Source organism: Hylobates moloch, unplaced genomic scaffold, assembly GCF_009828535.3.
Source record: "Hylobates moloch isolate HMO894 unplaced genomic scaffold, HMol_V3 SCAFFOLD_14, whole genome shotgun sequence".
In the NCBI taxonomy this organism is placed as follows: Eukaryota; Metazoa; Chordata; class Mammalia; order Primates; family Hylobatidae; genus Hylobates; species Hylobates moloch.
In genome coordinates, this window is record NW_026652289.1 from 100,144,581 (window position 1) to 100,166,428 (window position 21,848).

A 21,848-nucleotide genomic window follows, 5' to 3' on the forward strand; every position below is an offset into this window, starting at 1 on the left:
CTAGCATTCACTTTTTAGTGTGTGTAGGGGTGTGTGTGCATATATATAACATTTTTACTGCACTGAGTGGTTTTAAAGCTCTGTCCAACAGCTTGCAATTAAATTTGTGGCAGACATACAGAAAACTAAACCAAAGAAAAAATGCGAAATAAATAATTATAAACATAGTATAGTGATTCAGAAGTGAATAATACTGTATTTATATAGGGTAATAAGGTAATCACAAAATATTCAACAAAAAATACTGCTAGGGAGGGATGCATATTTTTTCCTTTTTTGTTTTTGAGACGGAGTCTCACTCTGTCGCCCAGGCTGGAGTGCAGTGGTATGATCTCGGTTCACTGCATGCAATGTCTGCCTCCCAGATTCAAGCGATTCTCCTGCCTCAGCCTCCTGAGTAGCTGAGACTACAGGTGCCCACCACCACACACAGCTAATTTTTGTATTTTTAGTAGAGACATATGTGGGATTCTCATATGTCACCACCATGTTGGCCAGGCTGGTCTGGAACTCCTGACCTCAGGCGATCCACCCGCCTCAGCCTCCCAAAGTGCTGGGATTACAGATGTGAGCCACCATGCCCGGCCTCCTTTTTTTTTCTTTTGAGCAACATGCTACATCACTTACGGCGACCGTATTTTCCAAACTAAAAACTGGAACCTATGGATTGACAGCAGTTTTCTTCCTCTGGTATGTAAATTTATTTGGAACAGTCTATAAAAATGTAAGTGGAAGATCACCCATACTGAGAAGTAAAATTAATTAGAAGTGTCCCTGTAAAGCTGGAGTCTATGATACCCATATGCAGGAGTCAAAATTCTTCAAGAGTTTTTGACCGTAATGGCCATAATAAATAAGAAATATCCAGAATCCTTGGATTTACGAGCAAGCAGTAGTTCTCAAACTGGATTCCATGGACTAGCAGTATGAACATCACATGGAAATTTGTTACATATGCAAATGTTGAGGCCCACACCTACTGAATCACACACTGTGGGGTAGTCTGTATTTTAACAAACTCTTCAGATGATTCAGATGGACACTAAAGTTGACAACCACAGGTACAGAACATGGGGGTAGGAAAGGAAACTGCTGTAGTTAATGTGGTTATGGAAGTATTCCTCATTTAAAATACTAGACTTTATTCAATCAATACTACATAATTTCTAAGAAAGAACAACTCATCATTACATCTTATCACTACTTTTAGTGTGATAACACCATATCTATTTTTTATACACAAAGTATCACTGGAAGGATACAGATGGAGCTGATAACCTAGGTTACTAGAGAAGGCTGGGAGAGAGGAGTGAGAGGAAGGCTTTGTCTGAAACTTCAAATGCTGCTGAAAGAATGTGCAGCAACTAGAACTTTCACGTATTATCAATGGGAGATTAAAACGGTACAATCGCGTTGGGAGACTGTTGGGCAGTTTCTTATAAAGTTAAACACATATAACCCTATGACCCAGAAATTCCATTCCTAGGTATTTACACAAGAGAAATAAAAATATACTTTTATGAAAAGATTTATAGATGAATGTTCACTGTAGGTTTATTCATAATAGCGCAAAGTTGGAAACAATCAATGTGTCCATCAAAGGAGAATGGATATATTCATACAATGAAATACTCTTCAGCAAGAAGAAGAATGAGCTATTGATACAAACAACCCCATGGATGACTCTCAAAAAAAGACTCAAGACACAAAAGAGTACATAATGTACATTCCATTTACATGAAGTTCTAGAACAGACAAAAGTAATCTATGGTGACAAAAGGTTGCATATAGACTAGGGGGTAGAATTGACTGGAAGAGGGCCCAAGGGAGCATTCTGGAATGATGGGAATATTCTATATCATAATTGGGTTACTGGCTTTACATGTTGAAAATCATCAAATTATACATTTATAATCTGTGCATTTCACTCTTTGTAAATTTTACTCTTCCCTATCCCCATTCCATAAAAGAAGGCAAAATCAATAAATTTTCAGACAAAAACAAAAACTGAGAAAGTTCAATTCCAACAGTCAGTAAAAGAAATTCTAGGGCTGGGGGTGGTGGCTCACACCTGTAATCCCAGCACTTTGGGAGGCGAAGGCAGGTGGATCACCTGAGGTCAGGAGTTCGAGACCAGCCTGGCCAACATTGTGAAACCCTGTCTCTACTAAAAATAAAAAAAATTAGCAAGGCGTGGTGACTGGCGCCTGTAATCCCAGCTACTCGGGAGGCTGAAGGAGGAGAATCGCTTAAACCCAGGAGGCAGAGGTTGCAGTGAACCAACATTGCGCCATTGCATTTCAGCCTGGGCGACAAGAGTGAAACTCCATCTCTTAAAAAAAAAAAAAAAGAGAAATTCTAGATGATGTACTTTAGGCAGAAAAAGTGATCCCAGATGGAAAGGTGAAGAAGCAAGAAGAAATAAAGAAACAACTAGCAAACAAATGTTAAGCACATGCGGAACAAATATTAACTATGAAAAATAATGATGATGATGACAATGGGGTGTGTGTGTGTGTGTGTGCGTGCATTTGATTTCCATTCCACTTGGTATCCAATTCCAAATCCTCAACATGGCATGCCAGGCCTTGCCTGATCAGGCTATCCTCTCCAGCCTCATCTGCTGACATGGTCCCTCGTTTTAGCACTCCAGCCTTCATGTTCGTCTCCATCCCATCTTTTGCACGTGTGGTTCTATTTACTCAGAACGCTTTTTGCCCCACTCTTCAACTGCTAACTCCTATTCATCCTTAGTTTCAATTTCCTTGATATTTTCTCCGTTCTCCACACCATATAATTAATTTTTAGAAATATAAAATATATATTTTATATATTATAATATATATAATATATTATATATAATAAATAATAATATATATTGTATATATTACATATAATAAATATATATATATATTTTTTTTTTTTGGAGACAGAGTCTTGTTCTGTTGCCCAGGCTGGAGTGCAGTGGCACAGTCTTGGTTCACTGCAACCCCACCTCCCGGATTCAAACAATTTTTCTGCCTCAGCCTCTCAAATACCTGAGACTATAGGTATATGCTACCATGCCTGGCTAATTTTTGTAATTTTGGTAGAGACAGGGTTTCACCATGTTGGCCAGGCTGGTCTCAACCTCCTGACCTCAAGCGATCCACCCACCTCAGCCTCCCAAAGTGCTAGGATTACAGGCGTGAGGCGCTGTGCCCAGCCTGTTATATATACTTTCATCTTGCACTGCTTTCCTTAATAACACTTATAAAACATTGATGTATGATAATTTATTTAATGTTTCTCTCTCCCTCTTGGCTATAAAGTCGGTAAAGTATATTGTATATTGTATATCATTATACCTCATGCCCTGACCCACGTGCCTGATACATAGTGTTCATCAAATATTTGTTAAGCAAATACAGAAATCAAGTACTTCAGAGGTCCACCTAAAAGCTTTATCAAGAAAAGACAAGAAGATGTGGAAATGAGAGCATTAACAATTACAAGTTAATTTTGCACATATTCCATTCACATTCATCATCTTCCTGAGAAAAAGTCTTCTGTTAAATTATTTTATTTGTGTATTAGTAGCAGGAAAGTGGAAGGACCAAGTGTTTGTTATGAAAGAGATCTGCGTTTCAAAACCAGATCTGCTACCTACTGGGAGAAGGTTCTTGAACAAATCAGAATCTCATATTCCTTATCTCTAAAATAGGGGTAATACTTCCTACTTCCGCAATAATGTTGTGATGATTACAGCTACAGTATGAAAAAATCTACATGCCTGGCACGTAGTGGGTATTCAGTTAAAGGCAGTTATTTATTTAGGTTGACTCTTTTTCCCAAAGGAGAATACTTTCACTAAAGCATCTTTATTGACAGCCATGATTGTTTGTTCATATTACTCTCTTCATTGCCCCAACATGTCTCACATCAGTCAAAGCTAGACATCTGAGTCCAGCCATGACTTATAATAATGGGCTACAGACATATTACTCAACTTTCAGAAAAGTCTTATCAAAATGCTTTTTATTTGTTTGTGCTGTGCATTTATCTCCAGACTCCTCCTATCTCCTCCCCATTCATCCTCTTAAACTTTGATACAATTGGCAAGGAGGCCAGAAGAAATAGAAGTTGTAAAGAAGTAACATCAGTTGCCACAGAATTCAGCAGAACAATGGGTTTAGCAATTCAAATCAGCAATCTGACTTAAAGATTCAGCTCTGGAGTAGATAACCATGATAGATTGAGAAGCAATTGTGTTCAGTTGGTTCCTGCATGTCTCCAAATGCTATCGAATATTTCTGAGACAGCAAGGGGATGGGAGAATCAGCAGACTTAAATATCCTGCTCTGACTGATGTTAAACAATTATGCAAGATTCACCAAGTAAGTGATAGGGCCAGAATTCGAACCCAAAAGAATCCCATTTTCTATATCCCTGCTCACCCTAAATGATTTATTTACAAGGTCTCTTCCAGCTCAAAGATTCTACTCCTATGTGATATATGAATTGCTAATTACCTATAAAAGAAATTACAGTTCCTTCTCCTCTTCTGTGCCTGGCACAGAGCAGTCAACCACGGTCCACGACAGAAAATGTCTGTGGGGTGAGGGGGAATTTCACAGAGGTGCATGGTTGGCATGCTCGCCAGCATGGGGCACTGGGGGAAGGGGGAGGTGCCATACAGAGATGCATCAGAAGGGTGCCCACTGGCAAGGGTACTGAGGAGGGGAGGAGAGTGTTGCATAGGGATGCTGCATAGAGAATAGCAATATTCCCACTGGCATCCAAGGATGTGAAGAGCTGACGTGGCAGAGGAGATGTCTGCGTCGTCAGGAAGTTAGTTACACTGAACACGTAAGTAAATGAACAAATATATTAAGGATAATAAAAGTCAAATTTTTTCACTGTTAGAAAAGGTACTTATGGCTATAAAGGAACTCAGGTATTAGGTTTGATCGCGCGATCTCGGCTCACTGCAGGCTCCGCCCCCCAGGGTTCACGCCATTCTCCTGCCTGAGCCTCCCACGTAGCTGGGACTACAGGCGCCCACCACCACGCCCGGCTAATTTTTTGTATTTTTAGTAGAGACAGGGTTTCACCGTGTTAGCCAGGATGGCCTCAATCTCCTGAACTCGTGATCCGCCCACCTCGGCCTCCCAAAGGAATTCATGATTTTTAAAGTTATGTATTTACAGATTGATATAGAAATAGCTATAGATCTTTGTGTATACTTATATATGTGTGTATAGTACACATACACACACAAACACACACACATACGCTTCTTAACTGTTCAGAGATGGCCCAAGAGTATATCCCAGTAACAATGAGCACACCAAGTACCCAAATTGTAGCATGTAAAAACCATTTTATACTAAATAGAACCAGTGCTCCTAGGGAAAATGGCTGATTGCAGATAGCTGAGCCAAGCAAAACACAAGAGAAGCCTGGAACAACTTCTGCCAGAAAGTGTTCAAAGAATGATGGGGACTTGTTATGAAGACCTAGGAACCTCCTTGAAAGGGCTCCCACTGGACAAATTGGGACAGTATGAGCAATAAAATATTTAATGACAGTAACTGATTACAACCTGCTGAATAAAGTGGGATTTTACAAGTCTATGCTGATATAAATAAATGACAGGAAAAGGAAAGCTCTTCTTACATAGAATGCCAACTAACAGATGGAAATAAAACAAAACAGTGGTGTTTGGTTCAGATAGAATTCATCAATGGATGCTAAAACTGAGGATGAAGACTTGATGAGAAATAGGATATTGGCATAATCTTACAACATGTCCCCCGAAAATACTATCAATTATAAAGAGAAAAAGGGTGACATTACAGAGAAGAAACCTGGCAGACACCAAGGTGACCAAGTGATTAAGGTCACTGACAGTGTTGGGACAAGTCAGCATCAGGTGTCCCCTGGTGTGATGCGTGGGAAGAACACAGCATCGTTTCTGTGATTCCTGCCAAGAGAGTGTGACCTGAACATGGTCATCAAGAAACACTAAACAGACCCAAAATGAGAAACATCATAGGATGTAAGGCCTGTCCTTTTTTTTTTTTTTTTTTTTTTTTTTGGTGAGACAGAGTCTCGCTCTGTCTGTCGCCCAGGCTGGAGTGCAGTGGCATGATCTTGACTCACTGCAAGCTCCGCCTCTTGGGTTCATGCCATTCTCCAGCCTCAGCCTCCCAAGTAGCTGGGACTACAGGCGCCAGCCACCACGCCTGGCTAATTTTTTTTTTTTGTATTTTTAGTGGAGACGGGGTTTCACCATGTTAGCCAGGATGCTCTCGATCTCCTGACCTCGTGATCCACCCGTCTCGGCCTCCCAAAGTGCTGGGATTACAGACTTGAGTCACCACGCCCAGCCAAGGCCTGTCCTTCTTAAAACTGTTTAGGATAAGAAAAACTGAGGAAATGTTACAGATTCGAAGAGACTGCAAAGACATGCCAAGTAAATGCAATATATGTTCCCAGATAGGTTCTTAGACAGAAAAGGAAAAAGAGAAATTATTAGTAACATTTATCAAAATTTGGATGGTATCTGTGGATGGAATGGCATTGTTGTATCAGTGTCCACTTCCTAGCTTCGAAGGGTGTATGGTTGTTATGCAGGAAAGTATTCTTGTTTTAGAAAAATACACACTAGAGTATTTAAAGATGATGGGGCATTGTGTCTGCAGCTTGCTCTCAAGTAGTTCAGAAACAGATTAATGAAAATGGCAAAAAAAGGTGATGGAACAATTGCAGTGAAAAGGTTAACAGCTGCAGAATCTGCATGAGAAGGATACTGGAGCTCTTTGTGTTGTACTTTCAACTTTTCTGATGGTTTAAAATAATTTTACAATAGGATGGGCGTGGTGCCTCATGCCTGCAATCCCAGCACTTTGGAAGGCCGAGGCAGGCGGATCATCTGAGGTCAGGAGTTCGAGACCAGCCTGGCCAACATGGTAAAACCCCATCTCTACTAGAAATACAAAAATTAGCTGGGCGTGGTGGTGTGCACCTGTAATCCCAGCTATCCTGGAGGCTGAGGCAGGAAAATCGCTGGAACCTGGGAGGCAGAGGGTGCAGTGAGTTGAGATCACGCCATTGCACTCCAGCCTGCGTGACAGAGCAAGACTCCATCTCAAAAGTAAATATATAATTTAAAAATAAGTTATTTTAAAAATACACTATATTTATTCACTTCTTTAGTCCCTGGGTCCATGAAAAATACTTCATAATGATTCTGGAATTAAAGAGTTGCAAAAAAGCACTAATGGCAAAAACAATACATGAAAGACTGGGAGAAATTACTAATACAGCTGCTGCTTACCCTATGCTTCTCCTCCCTTGTGTGTAGTACATAAAGGTTTGGGAAGTTTGTTCCGAGACTGAGTAAGGGTCTTCTGCTCAGCCTTAGTGGGTCCAGAAGTATCATAATATGCCCTTCTTACCCTTTTGCTTATGCATTGTTGTGGCTGCTGCCACCAGGGGCATCTATTATTCTCTATGTGCAAACTGCACTCTCCATACCGATAGCGGAGACTCTAAACTCCTCTTTATTTCCTTCCTTTTTTTCCTTGCTTCAGTCAGGCTTTCTTATAGGAAACAGAAATCATTCTCGATGCTTTAAGAAGAAAGAAGCTAATACAGGGGATTAGATGCTTACAAAATTTTTGGAAGAGCTGGAAGAGTAGGTGCTAGGCTGGACTTCTAGAGCAGGGGTCCCCAACCTTAAGAACCAGCCACACAGCAGGAGGTGAGTGGCAGGCCAGTGAGCAAAGCTTCATCTGTATTTACAGCCATTCCTCATCGATCACATTACCTCCTGAGCTCCGCTGCCTGTCAGATCAGCAGCGGCATTAGATTCTCATAAGAGCATGACCCCTATTGTGAACTGTCTATGCAAGGGATCTAGGTTGTGTGCCCCTTATAAGAATCTAATGCCTGATGATTTGTCACTGTCTCCCTGTCTCCCATTACCGTCACCCACACTTGGGACCATCTAGTTGCAGGAAAACAAGCTCAGGGCTCCCACTAATTCTACATTACGGTGAGCTGTATAATTATTTCATTATATATTACAATGTAATAATAATAGAAGTGCACAATACATGTAATGTGCTTGAATCATCCTGAAACCACTAGACCTCATCCCTGGTCCATGGAAAAACTATCTTCCATGAAACCAGTCCCTGGTGCCAAAACAGTTGGGGACTACAGTTCTAGAAGATCAGAAACATGGCAGAACTGACCCACCCAGGAAGCTACTACCTCTCCCAGTCAGAAAGGTAGATGATCAGGAGTCATCACCAGAACTGATGACTTCAAGAATATAATCAGTCTTGACGTCTGGAAGCCACCATCACCACTACTTCGGTGACTTCCTATCAATAGGTACAAAGCAAGTTACCAGATACTGGAATACTTTTCCAGAAAAATCAGACGTTTACATGACCGTGCCTATCAGCAGAAAAAGCCAAAGAAACAAAACAATATGCTCCACCTCATTTCCACTCCCCAAATCTCAAGTGCACTTAACTGGGGTGCCTATTTTGGATCCAGACCATTAATTTCAATGGAGTGTGGGAAACAGTGTTTAGTTTTTCCACCTCCACATCACAGGGAGGTGCATGGGAAGGAGGTGGGAAGCGATGCTGAATTCCAGTCCCCGCATCCACCACACTGCTCCCCAGTAAAGATCAGTGCATGTTATTCTCTACCGTTAATCTCAAGTGACCAGAGCAAATCTGGTATAAATTAGACTACACTTCCTCCTTTGTTTGTTAACACTTTAATGGCAAAATCCTGCACATGCAGCCAGGGTGATCTCTTACTATAAGTCACTTATATGTAGAAGAAGAGCCAAAACTCACTGAAAAGTGAGAGAAAGGTATTATGATCTACATTTTAGCATACTTCAGTGCTAATATGCTCAGACACTGACTCAGCGACTATTCACTATATACTGATTAAATTACAATTCTTTCACTGTCTTCTATCCCATTTCAAATTATTTTTCTCCCCGTTTTAGTTTCAAATTTAAAATAAGAATCCTCTCCTTTTCTTGTAATGAAAAAGCACTTTACTTTTAATCAACAGCAGAGGGCTGCCTATTTCCAGACTAGTCTGTGAGTTTTAGAAGTGACATAGCTGCAATGCTTTCTTCCTCTAACAAAAGGGGTGTTTGGGGGTGGGAAGGGGGGGGAGTGTGGTTTCAATCCTTCTTTTACTTTTGTGATGGACCAGAAAATAAATGGCAAATGATAGTGGAGACGGCAACCTCCACAAGAAAAAAAGTGACTTTTATCTTTCCCTCAGTCCTAGGCTGAGACTGTCTTTTTTCCCTCTCTATCCCTGGTGCCTAGCACAATTCATGATACAGAGCAAACAGTAAATGAATGTCTGTTAAATGAATAATCCAATTACAATGGAAGAAGTGGAAGATTCTTCAACATCATGTCTCTTATCTTCCTATCTCACTCCCCTCCTCAATGTGGACAAAATAGAGAGGGGAAAGAAGCAAATTAGAGTCACGGAACTGACAGCCAGAACTCCCAGAATGTGAATGGGATAGGCCGCATTCCATGAAACTTCCTAGAAGTACAAATCCTTCAGCAAGTTGAGGAAATCCACATTTCAAAGGGTGGAGTTTCTGGCCTTTGGCCCCAGTTCCTTACCGACCACCCATTAACTGCCACAATTAGTTTTATTTCAGCTGGGCAGAGGGGTGATGATTGAAAACAGAGAAATTACTAAAGTAGATCATTAAAAACACTGATCATGTACCAAGAGGGAGAAAACAGATGGTGAATGATACCTTTGGCACTATTTTCTTTAAGATCAACTGGCTCTGCTGGAAGGCGGTGAGATGAGACATCTGCAACTAGCAGGGCCTACCTGTGAATACAGCAGGGAAAGAAAGTCCAAGGCCAGCCTGACTGGGTTGGACACCAGCTTGAAGTTAACTGCACTGGGCTATGTAGCAAGCAGGGGAATCTGTCTGGTAAGACAGCGACCACAGGTGAAGTGCTCTATTATCTTCTGATCTCGTCTACAGAATAAAGGTGCCATTAGCTAGAATGATATCTTTAGCTAGAGCACATTCACTATTGTTTCTGAGGGACTATGAGCCGCCACCATTTGTCCATCATCACTTCGTTTCTCTTCTGGCAGCAATAACTAGGAAATTAAATTCTAATCGCATCACGTAAGCATTCTCAAAATATCCTCAAATAACTTGACTGCATTAACAAATTGCCCACCCTTTATAAACAAAGAGCTCTCAAGAGAAGTGTAAAATGTTTGACGACACCAAGGTACTAAGAGAAGGAACTATACAACTTAAGTACTACAATACTTAAGCAGTATAAATTAGGTTGATGGATTTTCAGTTAACTGGGTCTAATCTTGATAACAGGTACATGTGGCAGCTCAGCCAACAAGAAGGCAAAAAAAATTGATTTTTTTCACTCGGAACCAGTCACTGTTAGACTATATACAGCCTTTTCATCTCCCAACCATTTGCAGTTTTGAGACAATCTCCAAGAACACACAGAAGCCACATATCATTTACGACGGAACAACCTTTCCAAATGGTCTTACAATATTTTTGATAAGCATAGGCATAATCAGCATGTTATTTAGCTAAAAAGAAACAGCTTTGCCTTCTTCAAATCCCAGAGCTTAATCTAGTTTTCAAAAGGAACAGATGTGGTAACTTCTTTATGAAGTATTTATACTTTTTTGGCTTTACTTTTTAACATCAACGACGACCGGTGAAATAAAGCATGAACTTCTCACACTGGACACTTGTTGCTAAAGAGGAGGAGGAACATTTATGTTCCTGCTCTCCCATCCCTGTCTCTAGTTAGGGGATTAAAAAGGATTTCAGATAAAGAAGAAAAAAACAAACCAGCGAATGACAATTCACTTGGAACTCTCCAGACCGAAGTCCGTAAAGTTAACTCGGCCCGGCCTCTGCCAGAGCAAAGCGAATCGACAGCGGGGACGCTGCAACCCTCTCCCACCGCCTGGGAGCTCCGCACGCCCGGCGGGGGCGGCAGGAAGGGGCTGGCGCGGTGATGTGCGTCCCCCGCCGGCCGCCTAGCCCCGTCCTCAACACTTCCCGAAGGAAACCGAGAAGGAAGGCGGCGGCCGCTCCGGGAAGGGGCGGGTGGGACCCGACGCGCTTGCTCCCTCCGGCGAGTCCCCAGCGCCCGCGCGCCATGCCGCCCCCACAGTCCCCGCGGCGCCTCGCGCGCTCCCCAGGCTCGCGCCGAGGGAGGAGGGGCTGACAGCGGAGCCTCCGGTCGTGGCCGCCGCCGCTACCTCCCCGGGTCCGGCTGCTGAATAACCCGAAGGGAAGCCCGCCCCGCAGCCCCGCGGTCCCCGCACCTCGTCCTCCGGGAGCCCGAACACCTCCACCGCGCAAGTTGCCATTTCCGAACGCTTCCAGCAAACCGGACGCGCTCGCCCCCGCCCACGGCGGGCAACTGTGGAGGAGGAGGAGGAGGAGGAGAAGCGGGAGGAGGCGGGGAAGAGTTGGAGGAACAGGAGGAGGCGCTCCCTCAGCGGCAGCAGCGCCTCCCCCGGCGAGCGGGCACTAGCGGCCCCGGCAGCGCGGCGGGAAAAGGCCGGCGGCGCGCGCTCCTGGGGCTGGGCGGGGGCGCGCGTGGCGGGGCTCGGGCGGGAGGAGCGCGCGCGCGGCGGGGACCGTGGCGTGGGGAGCGCGCGTGGCGGGGCGCGCCCTCGGTCCCTTCCCCGGGAGGTGAGTGGTGGGCCGGTCCGCCGGGGAGCCAGGCTGCAAGTGTTCCTCAGCAACTAGTCTCGCTGAGATCCGACCCAGAGTTCGGCCTCTGACTGGACGCCTGGGAATCCGTGAGCTTAATCCCCGCTTAAATCCCAAACTGAAAATCATAGCGCTTTCTTGTCGGTTAAGGCTGTCATTCCAATAAGAAGCCGGACCTGGGGACCGCCAGGGAAAGCCTGAGCGTGGCAGCAAGTGGGGAGGCCTGGAGGGATCGCAGCCGTCTTGGACTCGGGGTCTGAAATTCTCTCCCTAGGATTTGTAAACAGTGCCAGTTCCTAAGCTATTTGCTGTCCTGTGGTCTGTCCATCTTGAAAGCCCACCAGTAACCATCCAACCTCCAGGCTGACCCTCTAAACCTGCTTCAGCTGGGCGTTGACCCGCAGCACCACCGGAAGGCAGTGAAGAGGAGGGAAAAATAAAATGAACTAGGACCTCCTGTAGAATAACTCCTCCTGTGGAATAAGGTTATGGAATAATCATGTTTTTTAATATTCCTGTCTGATGGGCTTTATAGTTCCATAATTACAGGAAGACCTCCACCAAATAAGGCATCCATAAAAGAGTCTGGGGAGAATTATGAACACCCAGGCCACAACTGATATCATGTTGTTTTTATACATTTGCAGAAATTTGCACAATTCTGCAATCTCAAAATCTAATTTTTATTTTCCTCAATGATTTCAGAATAACTCTGATTTATTTTTAACAGTTTAAGATGCTACGTGGGAACAAGGCTATAGCCCATATTACTGGTTTGTTACATAAGATTTTTGTCGTACTTGGCCGGGCGCGGTGGCTCACGCCTGTAATCCCAGCACTTTGGGAAACCGAAGGGGGTGAATCACCTTAGGTCAGGAATCCGAGCTCAACCTGGCCAACATAGTAAAACCCTGTCTCTACTAAAAACACAGAAATTAGCTGGGCGTGGCGGCGGGAGCCTGGAGTGCCAGCTGCTTGGGAGGCTGAGGCAAGGAAATGGCTTGAACTTGGGAGGAGGAGGTTACAGTGAGCCGAGATTGCGCTGTGGCACTCCAGCCTGGGCAACAGAACAAGACTCCATCTCAATTGTCGTACTTTATGTTTGGTAGGAACCATTTCATTCATGTAATATGTATCAAAATTCTGTTAATACATAATTCAGATTTCATCCGTATTGGGGGAAAGAGATGGCACTTAAACATGACTACAAAATTACAGAATGGTCAGGAATTGTTGGCTTACCTAAATCTAAAAAGCCATGAGAGCATTAATTTGTCTTTTAAGTGGTCACATATCTGTCGGATTTGTGGGTTAAGAATAAAATAATCTGAAAATATTGTGTGCCCTTCTATTTTGCGAATATTTCCCTCATCTCTCATGATACACATTTTTATATTTAATTTTAAGTCAGTTAAGTCATTTAAATTTAATTCATTGTCATTTCAGGGCACAATTACAAACGTGTAAAAACAGCTTCCGTTACTGCTACTAGAATGTAATGAATATATGAGAACTATACACAGCCTAAAACTGGTAATTTAAAAAAAAAAAAAAAATCAGTAAATCCCCTAGGGATTATAAAGTAAAGCAAATTGGCCATTTGATGTACCCAATAGCTATTAGTGATGATACTTCTAAAGACCACAGATTTGACTCATGATTTCTTATTCTGTCTTTCTGAATATGAAATCATGAAGAATTAAACAGGCAGCTACCAATACAAGATGAACTAGAGTAATTATTGTATCCCAGTCAACAGCTCGGAGGGGCACCTGAAATTAAAGGAAGCTCAAATCGAGATGGTGATATCAGCTTGTGGTCAAATAACCAACCACCACTGAGAAAGCTGTTTAGAATGAAGAACTCCTCCACATATCACTCAACTGCACAGAACTCTCATGAAGGCCTCTTGTCCACCTAGGCTGCCTCCGATTAGGTTCATGTTGATTTGGTTTGAGTATGTGTATAACCATGTGAGGCACGTGTGAAGAGTGTGACATGGTGCATAACAATTTATTCTGTGCCTCATACCTGTGCTAGGGATCATCCCAAGTCAAAACCCAGGCAATTCTAGCAACCTCCAATAGCATCACTGCTTCTATCTCTTGTTCTTGAGTCTTTTCTCCCTTCAAATCTGCCTTTACATGAGCCTCCAAACTGATTAAGAAGCAAGAAGTGAATGAAAACCAGTGAACCTGGTCTAGACTTTCTAGTAGTCTATGTACCTAACCCTCTTTCACTCTGCCTATAGATTTCACTGTGATGCAGAAATTGTTTCTAGTTTTTAAAATATCACCCATTGGGATCAAAATTTGATGTGGAATGTAACAATATGAAAGGTAACGATACGAAATGCACTTCAATGTTGGTAATTAATTCCCTAAGGGATATAAAAAAAGTCTTGTTCCGAAGTTCTCCTTTAATTCTCTCTTACTCGTAATATCTGCTGGCTGCTTCCTTTCTAAAAGTTAATGTTTGAGATTTTTAAGGTTCATTTTTTCTTCCACTGGAAACTCCCTGGACCTCATCCATTGCCATTGCCATTACCATAGTTTCAGCTACTCTCTTCATAGAGCCCATCTCAGATCCAGAGCTCAGTAGTGCAAGAAATGTTTATTTGATTTTCTGAAATGAACTAAGTTTCTACCTCCAGTGGTAGAATACATAGTCCCAATCAATTCATTGGTCTTCCCTGAGCCTCTTTTTGCTAAGCTGGATTCTGACTTCTAACAGGCTGTTGTGCTCCCTCATCTCGGTGATGGAGGTTCTCATCACTCCCTCCTGGAATTAGTAGATGTATCCATGTTCCCGCTGGCCTCTAGCTGTGGACGTCTTTATCAAGTAGAATTACATTTGGCTGTTACCTAAACTAATGAGATTTAAAGATTCATGTTATATGACTGCCATGTAAAAGTCTAGACAGTGGGCAGGGCAGGGTTAATATGGCTAGTTTGCTCTGCCTAAGTGTGAGAAATTCAGGCACTTTAGAACTCACTGCTCTGATGTTTGTAGGTGTGACCCTTGTCCTCATAGTCCAGACAGTGGCCCAAGCTTCAATCATTACATCTATGTTCCAGGTAACAAGGCAGAGGAAGGAGTAAAGAAGAGAGTTCAGGTATCATGGTCATCTTTTCAAATGCCCTCCTCACCCCACAAGGGGTGGGAGGTAGTGAGAGAGATGGCCAGGTGCAAGGCAGTGGGACCCAAGTGTGTTCAAGGAAGGGTTTGCTTGGTGGACTGGTGATGGCAGAAATGGGAAATTAGTTACTTGTAGAGACAAGTGATCCAATAAGTGAATGTATGAATGATAATGAGAACCACATTCGTCACTGTTGAAGTTATAAGAATGGAAAGAGAAAACTTGAATGAGTCTTGTGTTGTTATAATGAAATTGGTGGTGTTGACATGAACTCAAAAGTTTTTAACATATATATATAGTATATAAATAAATGTTGATGTAAACCTCTGCTGCATATACACACACACACACACAAATATTTTCTACATTTGTACTCTAAGAGGGCTTGGGAACAATGACACCCCAAAAGGAATGAGCATATCTTGCATCCACATTTTAATTTTTTACTAAAAGAAACCAGGGCTCCTTGGAAAAATGGCTGATTGCAGGACGAGGACAAGGCAAATAAAAGTTGAGCCTGAAACATCTTGTTATCCCAGAAAATAATGAAAGTAATGATGGAGACAGAATAAAAGGACACAAGAACCAACCTGAAAAAAGCTCCCACTGGCCAAAGATGGTCTAACTTGATCACTAAAATAAATTATGACAGCAACAGATTATAATCCAATGAATAATTCTGGTACCATGGGTTCATTACAGATATAAGAAATGAGTACATTCAAAGTTCAATGACCAGTGAGATTTTTACAGGGTTCAACGTATATTTCCACAAAGTACTTAGTTACATAGATTAAAAGGCTGAAAGATACCACCTTAATCAAATGATGAAAGTGAACATTTGACAGATCAAAATCTTGCAACCCGTTGCTTTTCCTACATAACTTGGATCTAATCATGAGAAAACAAATCCAATTTAAGGAACGTACTACAAAATATCTGCCCTGTAATCTTCAAAAGTGTCAAGGACATAGAAGTCAAGAAAGTTGGAGGAACTCTTCCAGACTGACAGATTAAAGATACTGTATTATGGTTCCCTAGAGAAACAGAACCAATAGGATGCAGATATATAAAGAGATTTATTATGGCCGGGCGCGGTAGCTCACGCCTATAATTCCAGGTTTGGAGTGCAGTGGTGCTATCTTGGCTCACTGTAACCTCTGCCTCCTGAGTTCAGGTGATTCTCCTGCCTCAGTCTCCTGAGTAGCTGGGATTACTGGCATGTGCCACCATGCCTGGCTAATTTTTGTATTTTTAGTAGAGACAGCGTTTCACCATGTTGGCTAGGCTGGTTTTGAACACCTGGCCTCAAGTGATCTGCCTGCCTAGGCCTCCTAAATTGCTGGGATTCCAGGCATGTGCCACCATACCCAGCGTCAACATATTTTTTCTACCAGGAGTTTCAAAGCTCTATTTTAAAATTTATAAGCTGAGCATTGACTCATCTTTCTCTTTTCATTTCTGTAGTGACAGTTCTAGCCTGAGGGCAGTAATCAGAAAGCCTCACTGCTGTCTGACTGGAGCCAGAGGAGAGGTGGCAGGATATTCCAGGAATATAAGTAGTTATCAACAATAAAATTTCACAATACCTTGCTATAGCTTCCACACCCTTATCTCTTACCTAAGCTGCAGACCTGTATTTCCCACTGCCTCGGTATCATGAAAAAAGTCTCAAACTAAATAGATCCCAAAATGAACTCATCATCATCCTGTATTCTGTGTCTCTGGGAATAGCATTATTGTCTATCTAGTTGCAAAGGCTAGAGACTTCTGAGTATTCTAAAATTCATACTTCCTTCCCATTCCTACAACTTCTTCCTATCACCAATTTGTTATACAATTGAAATGCTTTCCTCTTCTACCTAAGAATTTTTTTCTCATCTTATTGGTATCCATGGCTAATGTCAGTACACCCATCATTGTCTGGTAATTGGCCCGCACCGGTAGCTTTTTGTCTTTTTTGTCTCACCCTGTATCTTCTGAGACAAATGTTTGCATGCAGTAATTTTTTTTGAGACACACTCCCAAGTAGTAGTGTGCTGGACTCAACTCATACCGGCATCCAAGGTACAATTGTGTACACCTCTCGCCAACTGCAGATTTGGTGATGTCATGTTGGTAGCTTGAAATTATGGTGTATTTATGTCACAGAAATAGGCAAATGCTACAAACCAAGATAATTTTTTTTTCCTGGAGAGGCAGTTATTAAACATTTATAGAACACGACTGAGCCTAGGAAACATGAGTGGGGGGCTGAAAAGACTAAAGCAAGGAATGGCATAAAACCCATGCAGTGATTTTTTAAATCTTGTAGTTTCCTTTACGTGATTAACCTGATTTGGGCTCGATCTCACTAAGGACCCTTCAGGAGCCATATAGAACGTACCTCAGAATTGTTCTACCAAGAAGGGAGTATTTATTCATTAGTTTCCATTCCCCATTGGACAGGGATTATTTCATAGGATGTTAATATTTGCAGATTTTCTTGTGTGTAGAGTGGCTGAATTGGCTCCTACAGGTATGTCCAACAGCAGTGGCAGTGAGGCGCAGGGGCAGAAAGTGAACTATACATTAAACAACTAAAATGAGTTGCTGTCTGGTTACATCTCTACGTCTTTGGTTGCTGCAGCAAGGACTGGAGTAAAGGTTAGTTGAGAAGATACGAGTCAGAGTGCAAGAGGAATCTAACACACGTGCAGATCTGCCCTACACTTAGTCCATTCTGCCATAGAGTCTTTGAGGTGTGTCCAGTATTTACGTCTCCAAAAGACTTGATAGACAGGAGTTTCTAGGATAAGCTGCAGCATCTACCGTGTAACGGGTCTCAGGGCCATAATGATATGCATCATCTCTCTCCTATACCACCCACTCTCAATTTTCCCATTCTTGGCCAGTACTTCAGCAAATCTAGGTTATTGCCTGGTGGGGACTCAGATTTTCCTCCCCAAGAGGTATGATTTGCCAGTTGTGTTAAACTTCCTGGGTCATGGTTCTAGTAACTGCCCATTTAGAGTTGTCTTGGATATGCAAGTACTAAAATATGCAGTGAATCCCCTGAGTTCCAAACATCCGCTTTCTTGTCTTTCTTGTGTAACTCAACCATAGCTCCTATACCTCCCTGCCAATACGGTAATTACTATGTTCGTCTATTGGTCCAGTAACATGAGAAGCTCAAAAATGACCAAGCGGTGGTCATAGCTTCCAGTACAGTAGGACCCTTGCTGTGTCTCCTGGAAGAAGCATCCCTTCTACTAGGGAACTAGGATTCCTAATCCAGCAGTACCTAAATTGTCTTGTAGCTCTCCCTGAATTAGTCTGGGAGTTCTTTGAATATAGGAACTGTATTTATCTTCCCATTGGACACATAGAAGCCAGTCAACAGTTACATGAATGAAAGATTATATTTGCCAGAAGCAGGGAAAAATGTATATGTAACACTGATTTTTTCCCTCATAAAATCTTATTTATGGATTTTATGTTGTTTCTTATTGCATATGACTCAATTCTGCAACAGATAAACCATATCTATACCATTAATATGCCGTAGTTCGAAACCTTTGAGCAAGTGCTGTTATTTTAGCTCCCAAATACAAAATAAACTTACAAAGAACATTCCATTTCAATTATTAGCAATTTTTAAGTGGTGAAAAAGAGGTTAAAATATCAATATTACAAGTGTTGCCTTTCTAGAATAACTTGAGCTTTTAGCTAAAATGAGAGCATTTAGAATTTGTCCGATTATATTTGCCTGAATTATTAAAAAAAAGAAATAATAATTTGAAATGCAAAATGCTTTTTATGGTTCCCTAGGAGAAGAAAAGACATTATTTGTGGGTTCTTTTACCCTAGCTATTTTTTTTTTTTTTGAGAGTCAGTCTTACTCTGTCACCCAGGCTGGAGTGCAGTGGCGCGATCTCAGCTCACTGCAACCTCCACCTCCAAGGTTCAAGTGATTCTCCTGCCTCAGCCTCCCGAGTATACACTAGCTATTCTTAATTCCAAATAAGAGAATCTGCCTATAAAAGTGATTTGTAAACATTTAAGATATTGCTTCCATTCTATTATAACATGTAGAGTAAAAGCATTATAAATAAGGATTCCTACTAAAGGTCTGGTGTTTCTACACTATTATTTAAAATGACTCAAATGTGTGAATGAAAATAAGATTATCTCCTTATAAGATCAAGAAGACAAGCTGGCAAGCAATTAGAAGTGCTCAGTATTATTCTATAGGTAATGTGTGTGTGTGGTTTTGTCTTCTCTCTTTATATGTAATATTTCTGAGGCAAATAAGTAGTTTTAAGTTACATACAGCTTCAAATGTCTAAACCATTTGATAAAATGGTCTCTAACTTTTTCTACCAAAAATAGATTAACATTCCAGTTTCGTTTTTAAGAGATGATGAGTGATAACATGGCTTGAGGGCTTTGCAGGAAGCCGCTTATAAATTAAGCTAAAGGTCCTGTCTACCTGTGCAAACTTGTTTAGCTTTTGGTTGAAGAAACTGAAGAGCAGATAAATACTTTGTAAGCAACTTTCATGATAAATTTGTAGCATGTGAATTCTTCCTCTTTCTTCTAACACATTTCTGAGGCCAAAACTAAAGTAACTTCTGCTGTGGTTTGAATATGTCTCCCAAAGTTTATGTGTTGGAAATTTAAACCCCAGTGCAACAGTGTTGAGAGGTGGGATCTTTAAGAGGTAATTATCAGCTGGGCGTAGTGACTCATGCCTGTAATCCCAGCACTTTGGGAGGTTGAAGCAGGAGGACTGCTTGAGGCCAGGAGTTTGAGACCAGCTTTGGCAATATAGCAAGACCCTGTCTGTAAAAAAAAAAAAAAAATTAATAACATTAATTAGCCAGGCATGGTGGTGCATGCTGCATGCCTGTAGTCTTAGCTACTTGGGAGGCTGAGGTGGCTCACTTGAGCCCAGGAGTTCAAATCTCTGTCCATTTAAAATTACCCAACAGATATTCTGTTATAGCAGCACAAAGTTTGAGGCGGATATTTTTGAGGTTAAAACACTATCTGTCACTGGGCGCAGTGGCTCACGCCTGTAATCCCAGCACTTTGGGAAGCCAAGGAGGTCAGGAGTTCGAGACCACCCTGTCCAACATGGTGAAACCCCATCTCTACTAAAAATACAAAATTAGCCGGGCATGGTGGCACGTGCCTGTAATCCCAGCTACTCAGGAGGCTGAGGCAGGAGAATCGCTTGAACCCAGGAGGTGGAGGTTGCAGTGAGTTGAGATCACGCCATTGCCTTCCAGCCTAGGCAACAGCTGGGACTACAGGCGCATGCTACCACAGCCAGCTAATTTTTTGTATTTTTAGTAGAGATGGGGTTTCACCATGTTGGCCAGGATGGTCTCTATCTCTTGACCTTGTGATCCACCCGCCTCGGCCTCCCAAAGTGCTGGGATTACAGGCGTGAGCTACCCTGCCCGGCCAACACCCTTATTCTTAAAGGGGTGTACAACCGGAGTTTCTTTGTTGTTTATTTTTTTTCTGCCCATTTCTCCCCAAGTAATCCCTAGCTTCCTGTCATCCTTTTCCTTTCTTTTCTCCACCCTCCATTCCCTCACTGAATATACCAGGAACTCCAATATCTTCTTTCCTTAAACTGCAGAACAATTCAACTCTTCAATCCCAAATTTAGCTCTAGGCTCATTTTGCATACCTAAACCTATCAAGGTATTCAGCAGAACAAAAGGGACTTTCTTATAACAGAATGCACCCTCTTTAGAAGAGAACTCTCCTTATAAGTTAGCAATTTTAAACATTCTTTAAACATTCTAGTGTTCTTGGTTGCACTAAGGATATTAAGGATCATGTTTGGTCAGTGTGCCCTAGAGAAGTAATTGGCAAGAGACCCCCAGCCTGGATGCTCTTGCCACTGTGAATATGATTCTTTTAATTCTGATCTTAGACCTGGATTTTATTGCTATTAAGTTTGAAGGCATTCCCTTGTAATACAGATGCCAGTTATATTAATTTATTGCTTACAGTCAAACATTCCATTGTACTCAATTAGGGTTCTATCATGTATAAGAGAAACACATTTTTTTCTGCCACTTTACATATAAGGTATTTGTCTTTTTTATAAAAGGCAGTACTGGTGGCTCATGCCTGTAATACCAGCACTTTGGGAGGCTGAGGAAAGCGAATCATGAGGTCAAGAGTTCAAGACCAGCCTGACCAACATGGTGAAACCCTGTCTCTACTAAAAATACAAAAAATTAGCTGGGTGTAGTGACGGGTGCCTGTAATCCCAGCTACTCAGGAGGCTAAGGCAGGAGAATCACCTGGGAGGCAGATGTTGCAGTGAGCCAAGATTGCGCCACTGCACTCCAGCCTGGGCAACAGAGTGAGATTCTGTCTCAAAAAAAAAAAAGCAGTGCTGTTTACCTCAAGAATAATGTCAATTTCTTCCTGAAACTCAAGTGGGTCTCAGTAAGAAACTAATTATTATTATTTTGGGGGAGATTTTTATTGTAAGGATCAAGAGAATCAAAAAAAGAACAACCAGTTCTCAGGAAGGAGAGAAACTGGAACAGCTCTCGGGGCCTCAGAAGGGGGAACCCACAGACAATCTTAGGGGCCACCCTTGGGAAAACTTGGCACTAACTGCCTTATCTCCATGTGACTCTGCTAGAGATTTTATTTTATAAATATTTTATTTTACTTTATTTATTTGAGACAGGATCTTACTCTGTAGCCCAGGCTGGAGCGCAGCAGCACGATCTTGGCTCACTGCAATCTCTGCCTCCCAGGCTCAGGCAATTCTCCTACCTCAGCCTCCCAAGTAGCTGGGATTACAGGCAGATGCCACCACGCCTGCCTAATTTTTGTATTTTTAGTAGAAATGGGGTTTTGCCATGTTGCTCAGGCTGGCCTCAAACTCCTCTGAGCTCAGGGGATCCTCTG

At 42.1% G+C, this 21,848-nt stretch overlaps 1 protein-coding gene and 1 long non-coding RNA gene across 2 annotated transcripts in view; one reads left to right on the forward strand and one right to left on the reverse strand.

Moving 5' to 3' along the window:
- NEDD4 (NEDD4 E3 ubiquitin protein ligase) overlaps positions 1 to 11,487 on the reverse strand; it is a 165,460-nt gene extending 153,973 nt beyond the window's left edge. The window contains exon 1 of the mRNA XM_032174988.2: positions 11,386 to 11,487. Within this exon, the coding sequence (XP_032030879.1) occupies positions 11,386 to 11,430 (45 nt within the window). The 5' untranslated portion in view covers positions 11,431 to 11,487. The remainder of the gene's footprint in view (positions 1 to 11,385) is intronic.
- A 292-nt stretch (positions 11,488 to 11,779) lies between these two features.
- Positions 11,780 to 21,848, forward strand: part of LOC131381219 (uncharacterized) — an 89,837-nt gene continuing 79,768 nt past the window's right edge. The window contains exon 1 of the long non-coding RNA XR_009209799.1: positions 11,780 to 11,868. This is a non-coding gene — a long non-coding RNA (uncharacterized LOC131381219). The remainder of the gene's footprint in view (positions 11,869 to 21,848) is intronic.